The 11,530-nt window shown below is 34.1% G+C and overlaps 1 protein-coding gene across 2 annotated transcripts; it reads left to right on the top strand.

Moving 5' to 3' along the window:
• Window positions 1–4,889: 4,889 nt before the first annotated feature.
• LOC136986067 (uncharacterized) lies at window positions 4,890–11,104 on the top strand. Of its 2 annotated transcripts, XM_067283523.1 has the most exons (6): window positions 4,890–5,065; window positions 6,841–6,914; window positions 10,436–10,513; window positions 10,603–10,668; window positions 10,752–10,848; window positions 10,957–11,104. In XM_067283523.1, the coding sequence occupies exons 1-5, from the start codon at window positions 4,975–4,977 to the stop codon at window positions 10,812–10,814; spliced, it is 372 nt and encodes a 123-aa protein (XP_067139624.1). In that variant the 5' UTR covers window positions 4,890–4,974; the 3' UTR covers window positions 10,815–10,848; window positions 10,957–11,104. The 2 variants fall into 2 exon arrangements, 1 of the variants encoding a protein (XP_067139624.1); XR_010882422.1 differs by lacking the exons at window positions 10,436–10,513; window positions 10,603–10,668; window positions 10,752–10,848; window positions 10,957–11,104 and adding an exon at window positions 7,193–7,255.
• Window positions 11,105–11,530: the final 426 nt, after the last annotated feature.

The following is an 11,530-nucleotide window of genomic DNA, read 5'->3' as shown; positions in this document are numbered from 1 at the left end:
TTATTTCAATATAAAAAACTAATATAAGGGATTGGAGGGTTATTACTACTTAACATTACTATATTTGCTGCATTTTATTGGTTTTTTTGTTATTCGTTCGTCAAAGAATTGGCTACGAATCTCGATTTAATGTTTTTCTTCGGCGTGTCGCTTGGAGTTGCGTTTCTTTATTACAGTAGTTTTTATTTATTACAGCTTTGTGTCCACCGGGCGGAAAGAGTAAAATAAATTGCAGACAATAAGAAAAATTAAAGTAATGATGTCAGAAAATAATTTTCAAACCATATTCTGTTGGCTTATTACGTAGATATGTCGTATGTTGAATTTGTATGAGACAGGTAAATTATCTGTGAATTTATCTCTTTACTTAGAATCGTAGAAAGATCATATACTTTTTTTCCCTGCTTGTTTTTAATCATTAAAAATTTTAATTGATGAAGTAGAATCTTTTTCAACAAAACGGATTACGAGGTAATAGTTTTCAGCGTAGAGAATCCGTTAAATATATGGTTTGGTGCATTGGTGAGGCACTGCTGTTTCAACACTTTTTTGAAATTTCTCACGAGGCTACTTCTTCAGCTTGTCAATTGAGAGTTTTCTTTAGTTATTTGATTTGAAATTTTTTTCATACTAAGGCTATAAGTAATTCTCTGCAAAATAGCACATCCACCTATGCTAGGAATAGAAGGAATAAACGGTTGTATTCTGTTTTTAGTGGAATACAAAGAAAACACTTTCGAACAATCTATTTCGACTGCTACTAAACCTGCTAATCCACTAGAAGTCGAGCCTGAAATGTGAAAAGAATAAAATATGATAACTTAGCATAATTATGAAAGGAAAGAAAATACACGAGACAATTCGAAATCGTATTTTTCAATATATTGCTCGACACAAACGTAACGTCAGATCTACAAAGTTTTGAAGAATTACGTTAGCTGGCAAAAATATGCAATTTCCTGTATACGATAGATACATTAACGGAGAAAGCTGTACGGAACCTGCAAGTAGCAGTAATCAATATTAGTACAGTGGAAAATATTCGAGATCCCCTGTGTGAAAAACTTATTCAGGCATTGGCGAAAAATGTATTGTTTGTATTTAAGATGTAATTATGCATAACTTTTCAACAATTATAACTGGATCATTTATAAACTAGTTACTTATCATCCTTAAAATACATATCTGTAAGTCTAGAGGTACAGAAACTGCCGTCAAGCATGCGTAGATCAATCTTTTTCAAATTATCACCGTTTTATCTCAGATGTACACGAAAGGCAGTTTAGTAAAATTAAGTACTGTACGATACCTTCATTCGATGTTTACGGCACCAAAACTGTATTCAATGAAATAATTCTTCACGCCACGATTACGTTTTACAACGTCAGAACGATTACTTTACGTCCCTCGTGTCACAACTTTCCAAAGAGAAATAATTACGCATAAAATACGTAACATTGAATGAAGGTATCATACTTAAAATTGTTGCACATAGATTGCTTGACTGAACGTTAGAATGTCTTAAGCAGTATCAGTGAAAGAAGTTTGGGGCAATGTGTTTATGAGTTACTGTGGGAAGCTGAAATCAGGGAATTGGGCGGGATGTCCAGGTTTTCTGGTAGTTAAACGTGTCCTGGTAAATATCGCGTTTATAGAAAAATTATTAGAATTGGTTTGGTTTATTTGGTTACTGCAACGCGACAAGTGAGCTATCTGCCAAGAAGGATGCATCTCGGGAAGACTTATGTAAAGCTGGCCGCTATTTAGATGTTACTGACTTGAAGAAAACCCAAAAAACTCTACCTGACCAGTCCGTTGGTCACGCGCGAACCCACTACCAACTACCAGTGTTCGGTGGTTTTATCTACTCGGTTACTGGAGGGACTGCAATTTGAAAAAATTGTAGACAAATTACCACTGTTGTCCGTCCGTCTCTGTGCTTCCTTAATTTCGAGAACGGAGTCAGATAGATAAAAGTCGAAACTAAACATGGAAATCGTAAGAGCAGTAGGCCAAGATTTATTATATATGAACTTCCAATTTGTACCGTAAGTCACGTTATTTCAATTCAAACATTCCCCCAGAACGGAGTTAGAAACATAGCCGGCATGACTCTATTGCTAACAGGAAAAGTATCATGTACTGGGAAACACTACTACATGCAGCAAAGTGCTATATGCTACCAGTCGCAGTAATGGCGTTATGGCACATCTATTTCGCGCTATATCATTATCACAGTAATTCAGTTAATATAATACATATATATTTTAAAATTCTATCCTTTTTTGTAAGAATTATATTTGGTTGATTTTTTCCAATAGATGGCGCTACACGTAAAGCCAACGTTCAAACATAGGCAGAAATTAATCGATACAATATATAGAAATCCAATCGATAATTAGATAATGTCGTACATCCTCTCTTAAGTTGAAAGTATCTGAACGTATCTGCCGAGTTTCGTAGCAATCGGTGGAACGGCCGAGTCGTGCATAGCGAACAAACATCTCCATTTATACGTATATGTTATGGACAAAGTGATTAATACGGGCATTATGAATAATGATCAACAAAATCGGACATTGTAATAAATTTCAATAATTTATCAAATTGACCGGTCATTATGAATACTGCTATCACCTAGTCGGGCAAAGTGATAATAATAAGTTGAGGAGTGATCATACGACATATTATAGTACTTGATTTATATAACTACAAAGGTTATCTTACGTAAGAGTCTATCACACCGAGTGACCAATCTAACACATTATATATTCAAACTCGACACCCTCGAGAACTGCTTAAAGCATATTTTGTGCTGGCCGGTAACCTCGTATTATGTAATTTTCCTATTCGTTCGCCACCATACATAACACCATACATATCACGCTTTTTTCCTATCGTACCAAACGGTACGATAGGAAAAAAGCGTGATATGTATGGTGAAAAAGGAGTGTTACGGAAGGGGGTCAAAGTAATTCCACCAAAAGTAGTCGTTGACCTCCAGGGAGAGAAGATGGTCAACGACTACAAATTAATACTGATCTACATTAAAATTTGAAAAATGATCCGTGTTAGACAGGTTGTGATCGTAGTTGCTTACTACCTTAACATTGGAAAGACTTCATAGAAAACTTTCAGTAAAAATAATATTGTACAAATGCGAGAATAATTGTTTTTATGTGATAACAGTGTTTATATTTTTGCAACAGACTGTTTAAAGTACGTGGGAAGTATGTTCTCGTGAATAATTGCGTTTATAGAAAAATTATTGGGCTGCAATTTGAAAAAACTGTAGGCCAACAAATTTCACTGTCCTTTCTCTGACTTTCTGACCTTCCTTAATTTCGAGAAAGGAGTTAGACAGATGAAAATTGAGACCAAATATGGAGAGCATTAGGGCAGGAAGTCCAGATTAACTATATATAAACTTCCGGTCCAAACCGTTTGACGCCACCCACTTTAGCCTGTGGGATTGCAACCTTCTCACACCTGCCTCGGGGCTAAGGATCTTCTACTCGACAGCATCCGGAACCCGAGCGATGATCCTTCGGACTACATCCGTTGCGGACTTAACTTCTTGGATTACTTGTATCCGCAACTCCAAAATATGACTGCATTCTGACAGTACAAAGAATCAAACGATTAGAACAACAAAGAGAAGTTCAAAGTAAAGACCTTGCGGACTTATTACATACTTGACAACTATTAATAATAACAGACGAAATTTCATCCAATAAACTAGTGTCTTATATCAGGAGTCACGGTAGTGACTCCTCGAGAAGTAAAAATGACACTGACTGACTATGACTACATATACAGGAATCGAAGTTTCCGACTTTCGCAGGATCGATTTCTCCGTCTCCCGAATACCTGTAGTAACTTTCAATATCTCGTCTCGTTCGAAGCAAAATTGTATTCTTAGTGTGCAAAATTTCAAGATTTTGTATAAAGCGGTTGCCGAAACACAAGCAATCGAAAAGCGCTAAAATCTGCAAAAAAGCTTATTTTCTTCTCATTTTTCTTCATCCGGCACGCAGAGAAAAACTACTGGGTCTAGAAAGCTCAGATTTTAAACTTAAGCCTTTCCCGTTATCGGTGAGGTACTGGCGAAACTTCCGGGTCGATAGGTCAAAGTTCACGAGGGTTACCCATAGAGCTAATGATAATTATTTAGATAAATATATACGACTTATTTGGGCGTTCCTTAAAATCGAAAGTGCTAAATAAATGTCTTTTGCTGAATGTAAATAACATTTTAAAAATAATTTGCGAAAATGTTTATTGATCAAAGAAATTACTCATAGAAACTTTTCAGTTTCTCTTTTAATTCATAATTATGCGGTTATATCAGGATATTAATTAATTAAACATATATAGTAAACGCAGTATATGTCTAATATATACTTTGTACAATGTATATACATAGTACATTTATCTCACCGGTGGTAGGAAATGTATAGGAAATTTGATTTAAAAAACACGAAATGGTACAGTCGAAAGACGACGACAAATGTATTAGAAAAATCAAAAATTTCCTCAACTCACAGAACAAAACTCTACGCCAACAGTCGAATTAAAGTAGTATTTACCTATTTTGAAATTGTTTATTATTATTAATTTTTTCTACATTATTTTAAATGACAACTTTTTCTTCTGTCTTACTATCGATTACTTCTTACTACACGTCACAGTTAACAACTGTTTTATTAATAAATAAGTTTATAAAACAGAATTACAGATTACAATTAAAATTCGTATACAACGACAGATTTAACTATAAACTACAAGAAGGAAAGGAAACGTATTTAGATAAAAACTTCCTCTATTCGTTATCGGTATTAATATATTCGTGTATATATATAATTGCTTTATTCTTTGTTCTTTAAAGAGGATAATTTTCATCGATTCTTTCATCGTTTTCAATTCGTCTCCAATTATTAAAATAGTTTTTCTGTGTTATTACGTCGAAAAAACATGAAGAAAATCGTAATAACCATCCTTCTGGTGTATGTTAGTTGCACTTTGGCTAATTCCTTTGTGAAAAGATCATTTGGTGACATTTGCGGTAAGTATAACTTATACTTTTCTACTTTTTTCTCTTTCCTCTTTGTTAGTATTAATTACTAGGGCTTGTTTGTTTAGTCATAGTCATTGCGTGCTCGTGCACATCTACGATGGGTGGCGACCGGGTGGTGAAGGAGAGGGCTTGACCACTCCTGAAAATTTCCTGGAGATTTTCGATCGCCCGGATTTCCACAGCGGTAGGAATTAAATCTGAATTTCGAAAATGGGGTCGACGAGCAAAAACGACAAGGAACACGTAATTTATTAAAACCCCTTACGCAAAAATCATTCATACGACTTATAAAAATGGTTCGACCTATCTTTTTGCTTAAATATTTAGATCATGCTACACATCAATGATCAGGATTTTAAATTATTAAAGATAATAGAATAAAACTTCAAAATATAGCATTAAGAAGCAAATTAAATAGACGAAATAAAATTAAAATATATAAATATAAAAATAGTACGGAACGAGCAAATAAGTTCTCGAATGATAATCAATTAAAAATTAATTAAAGCTGATAAAACTAAATAATAGCGATAAAGATTGAAAATATAATTCGAAAATACACACATATCGCAAATAAATTGAACTAACTCATTTTCCACATCTGTACAGCCACACGAGCCCACAGTTCACATTTGCAGCACATAATCTACTTTTCCTGAGTAGTTCTATATTGTTTATTGCAATATATGCAATAAGTATTTTAATCGTTATTTTCCGGTTCTTTAGGACTTTTCTGCCTCTTTTCTTTACTGAACTTCCAATCCGATTTCTCCGAATCCCTTCTGCAAGTTCCAGATTTTTTAACTTTAGCAATGGCTTCTAGTGTGGCTTTGAATGGGGATCCAGTCATTTCTTCCGCTTGTTGTCGTTTGCGGCCAAAATAAACCGTAGCAAAACACAATCAGAAACAAGATCGGCAACACTGCCGAAGATGCCCCAATGTCATGATTTAGAAACTTTAAGTGGAACCCTGAGAATAGGGTACCAAGCCATGATCTGGCACGTGAATAAGTTAATGTTTTATCCTTCTAACAGGAAAAATAACTTATAACAAAACATGCCAATTCTATATAAATGGAAGCAAAATATTATAAGAAATTGAATGAAACAGACAACTTATTTGATATTTCAACTACGCTTGTCGGAGAACAACACAGACAACAACAAGCCGTCTTTAAACTCAACAAGCCCTCATTAAAACTCAACTGTCTAGCCTCTAAAGAGAGTCTCCTTTTATTTTGTTTCGAAGAGAATTTAATTGACGAACTTGCCCCGTCCTCCCCTAATAACATTGCAATTTAAAAGCCTTATTATTAGTGTATGATAAGTCCTAAATATTTAAGCGAGGTGAGCTAAAAGAATTGTTATAAAAGAACAAAAAGCTTAAAGGGAGGGAAAATACGAGCGATCCAATGTCCGAAATAAGGCCGAAGCTCTTTCCAATTGTTTTCTTTTTTTTTAATGTTTACTGTCGATTGTCTTTTTCCACTTTTTTCTAAAAATTGGCTCTATATACCTTAACCTACATAAATTAATGTTTTATATTGTGCACAACGTTTATTACGGAAGATTTCGAAGGTAAGAATTAACTGCTTATGCAGTAACGAGTCACTTTAATTTAGCACCCCTAACGATGTTGCAAGCCATTCTAGGGAGGAGTTCTAGGTTTATTATGGCGTAAACGATAAGAAATGACATTTATAGAATTTTGATTAATTTATAATTTATTGAAAAACTTAATCTTTTAAATGTGAATAGTACAGCATTATCTAGAGATCAGTTGTCCGTGTTCGCCGATTGCGTGGACGATTCCTTGAGTGACGAAAGCAGAGATGTGGTGAGTTGTCTCTCATTAAATCATGTAAAACTATTTCATGTAAATCTTGTATCATGTATCACATAATCACGTAAATTTAATTATAATAATGATGAAGTGTTGAACACAAAATCGTGTTAATAACAATCATATGGCTTTTTCTACCTTTATTTCAACTAAATAAAGGTGGAAAAAGCCATGTGATTGTTATTAACACGATTTGTGTTCAACACTTCTAAGACAATACAACACGGTGTCACAACAAATCTATAATAATGATCTTTAGCATTTATTTGTAGGTACGTGGTTATATGGAATGCCTCGATTTCTCTTCCATCTTCGATTATATAGAAAGCACGTGCGCATTTGAAGGCCTCGATCCTGTAAAGAAGTTTTTAAAAAGCCTATAAAAAATATATATATATACTTTTAATTTATTAAATTTTTACATTTTTTTTTTTTTAATCTTAGGTAGTTGAAACCCTCGAAAAAGTCTTTTCTTGTTATAAGCAATACGCAGAACGTTTAGAAACTGTAAGTATTAACGATGTATAATGCAGTAATATAGTAAGATATACATAAATAATACAAGAAATATGTAATTACATTTCTTAAAGGTTACAAAGAAAGAAGACGAAAACAATTGTTTGGAGGACGCAACAGCCAGAATAGTGCAATAATCAAGGACTTTCACAACCTCTACAAGTAAATATAATTGTTTTCATTTACGGCACAATATTTAATGTAATCTTTTATGTTTACAGACCCAAGATTTTTCGACATTAGAATGTTACACGGAATCGAACGGAAAATCGATTGGTCTAAATATTTTAAACTACATTTATGAAAAATTAATGAATTTTTTACAGTCTCTTATAATTGGCATTAAATTTTCATTATGAATTTTTTTTATAACTGATTAAAACGGCACGAGACAATTTAGTTTGTTCTACGAGATTGATTACGTACTGTACATTATGTGTATGCATGGGGAAATATTTATGCCCTATACAGGTAGTTTAGATCCACAATGGGACCGAGCAGCGCGAGTGGAAAATGGAAAACCATGCTCCGATCCGAACTGCTAACCAAAACTTCTGTGGGTGGGCTGGATGGGGTTCGAATTCGAACTCGACCTTAATGATATTTCCTCCACAGAAAATACGTTACTTATCATTAACCGTGGCTGTAATATATTTCGAACGTCGTCTTCGTTTACGAATTCCGCAGTGTTTTCATGCTTTCTATTCAGATTTTATGAAACTTGCTCTCTCTCTCTGCCGTTAGCTAAGCTAGATCACATCCGCCATAACAAGATTTTTCGTGTTTTTGAATTATTTAATTTGTAAAACAATAAAGACCGGGAAGAAAATTAATTTGCCATTAGAAGACGGAGAGACAAATTTTGGCCTCTACAGTTTGTTCATTACGTACCACAGAAACGTAAGATTACACCAAGGAACTGACCTTTTGTTAGATATTTTCCGTGTAAAGATGTAAAACAAAGTAACAAATAAAATAAAATAAAACTTTATAATGTATAACAAACCAGAAGAGTCCTAAATCCATTAGGCCTATGTTAAAAACATTTCAAAATTTAGGATGAATTTCCCCGATTTTGTAGAACTACTCAAGAATAAACTACATACAACCTACGCGTAGTAATACTTCGTTGAAACTTATGTACTCGCACAAAGCATTACGTTACGTGAGCCAGTATATTCTGACGTAATACAGTAACAACGTAACGCAATCGTCGCGTCACCTGAATGCCTACTGTAATTTCAGATTAAGTATACCAAAAGCTTATCAACAATGAATTGAAACCTCAACGATGATAATTTTTTTCGGCGAATTTTAAAGAGTGATACATTCAAACGCTATCAATGGGTTCAGCAGGGCCATTTGTTAAAGTATACTATTTAAAAAGGCATCAAATAGTAAATGGTCCAGGGCTCTTTTCGTCATTTAGAGGCCCCCCGTACAGTAATGTTTGTCCTTATTATTTTTCGCACAGGAAGGGCCAGGTAATCCTTTATAATACTCGTTTTTATATAAAAACGAGTATTATAAAGGATAATTTGAGAAAATGTTTGTTTATAATGATTAATTTTCTCTACATTATTTTAAACGACAACGTTTTCTTGTGTTACTATCGATTACTTCTTACTAAAATTACACGTCACAATTAATAACTGTTTCATAAATAAATACAGTAATAATAATAATAATAATTTTATGAACATTTATAAATTACAATTAAAATGCGTATAGAAACGGTCCGTCAACAACGAAAAGGAAACGTGTTATTAAGATAAAAGCTTCCTGTACTTGGCATTAATATAGACCTACTAGTGTTTATATATAATTGCTTTACTTCTGTAAGGAGAGTAATTTTCATCCATTCTTTCGGTTTGAATTTGTCTTCAATTACTAAAATAGTTTTATTGTGTTATTTCATTGAAAAATCATGAGGAAAATTGCAATATTCATCCTTTTTCTGATGTGTATTAGTTGCATTTCGGCCAAGTCCTTTGTGAAAAGAAATAATCGTGCAGAGTTATGCGGTAAGTGTAACTTACACCTTATTTTTTCCTCTCTTTCCGCCCTATTAGTATTAGCAGGGCCATTTTTTAGTCACACTTATCGTTGGCTGGCTCGTCCACACTCGCAATAAATAGCGACCGAGTGGGTGGTGAGGGAGGTGGCCCGATTACCCTCAAAACATTCCTGGGATTTTCGATCGTCCGAATTTCCACAGCGCAGTGGCGTAGCGAATATAACTGGCGCCCGGGGCACGACACTTGGCATCCCCCTCCCCCTCCAGAAACACATATAGTTTCTCTTGGGGACCATTTGGGCGCCCCTCTGCGAGTGGCGCACGGTGCATGATACACCCCCTTGCCCCCCTCGCTACGCCACTGCCACAGCGGTATCAATTAAATCTGAATTTCGACAATTGGGTCGACAAGAAAAAATCACAGGAAACGTGTGATTTATTGAACGCCTTACACACAAATCATTCATCTTTTCCTTTCTCGTATGAGGATTAGAATGATTGTAACTAACAATGTAACCATGGGAATCAAAGGCGGGTTTGCCTCCAGAGAAGACTTTTAGAAAGAAACCGCCCTACTAAGGTGTTAGACACGCGATAAATATCCAAAAAACACCACGTGACCAGCCGCGAACCCGCTACCAATCTTCAGCGGTTTTATTCGCACGGGCACTTGTGGATCTTTCTTGTACCAGACATTTTTGAGTAAACACAATCAATTTTAACTTAATTTCCTTAGTGTAATATGATTATTGTAGCGTAAATAATAAGAAATGAAATTTATAGAACTTAAAATTTAAACTTTCCAATCTTTAAAATGTGAATACTCCAGCATTACCTAGACATCAGTTGTTCGAGTTTTCCGACTGCTTCGATGGTTCATTGAGTGACGAAAGCAGAGACATTGTAAGTTGTCTCTCATTAAATCATTTAAAATTATTTTCTAAATTCAATTATAATAATGATCTTTAATATTTAATCGTAGATACATGGTTATTTGGGCTGCATTGGTTTTTCTTCAATCTTCGATTTTTTAGAAAAATCATGCGTTACTAACGATGATGTAAAGAAAATTTTGAAATAAATATATAATTCTTTTTTATTTATTCAACTTTTATAAATAATGCTATCTGTTTTTCTTTTAAATCTTAGATGGATGATGAGACTCTCCTCAAAGCCTTTTTGTGTTCTTACGAATACGAAGAACGTTTAAAAACTGTGAGTGTTAATGACATGTAACGTAGTAATATAATGAGATATATATAAATAATACGAGGAATACGTAATTACTTTCGTTAAAGGTTGTAACAAGAGAAGACGAAAATAAATGCCTGGAGAAAGTAACCCCCGCAATAGTGGAATAACCAAGAGCTTTCTTTTGTGGCACAATCTCTACAGGTAAATATCAATTTTTTCGTTTTTCTTATAGGAAGGAGTTTATAAATTTCTTCTTGTCTCTAGTGTCATAATTATGAGTTATTTAATGTAATTCTTTTATATTTACAGGCCCGAGATTTTTCGACATTCGAATGTTACTTCGCACGAAAAATCGATCCATCCAAATATTTTAAAGTACATTTATGAAAAAAATTATATTGACTTGTTTAAAATCTTCTGTAATTGATTTTTTTAATTAAATTTTTTTCTGAGTTAATTTAATTATAAATTACTTTATAAATGATTAAAACAACACAAAATAATTTAGTTTATATTCTATGAGAAATTTGCTTTATTACTAGTACATAACGGGTATGTACAAGGGCCATAATTGCGCCCATTACAGTATGCAAAATTTCAGGATTTTGTATAAAGCGGTTGCCCAAATATAAGCAATCGAAAAGTGCTAAGATCTGCAAAAAAGCTCATTTTCTTTACCCCTCACTGCAGACCCCCGTAGAGAAAACAAACTACTGGGTCTAAAAAGCTCCAATTCTAAACCTAAGCCTTTCTCATTATCGACGAGGTACTGGCCAAACTTTCGGGTCGATAGGTGAAAGTTCACGGGGGTTTCGCATACAACTACTCCAGTTTTACGGCTTAATTTTATGCTTATAAGAAGAAAATTGGATGGAAACGGACG

The sequence above is a fragment of the Centruroides vittatus genome, unplaced genomic scaffold (assembly GCF_030686945.1).
Source record: "Centruroides vittatus isolate TY-2023 unplaced genomic scaffold, ASM3068694v2 contig_990, whole genome shotgun sequence".
NCBI lineage: Eukaryota > Metazoa > Arthropoda > Arachnida > Scorpiones > Buthidae > Centruroides > Centruroides vittatus.
This window is presented reverse-complemented; position numbering and strand designations above follow the sequence as displayed.

What these genes read in the sequence shown, in the direction of transcription:
- LOC136986067 (XM_067283523.1), top strand. Translation starts at nt 4,975, where the DNA reads ATGAAGAAAATCGTAATAACCATCCTTCTGGTGTATGTTAGTTGCACT. An exon ending in GTGACGAAAGCAGAGATGTG is followed by an intron (nt 6,915 to 10,435) that starts GTGAGTTGTCTC and finishes ATTTAATCGTAG; the next exon opens with ATACATGGTTATTTGGGCTG. An exon ending in CATGCGTTACTAACGATGAT is followed by an intron (nt 10,514 to 10,602) that starts GTAAAGAAAATT and finishes TTTAAATCTTAG; the next exon opens with ATGGATGATGAGACTCTCCT.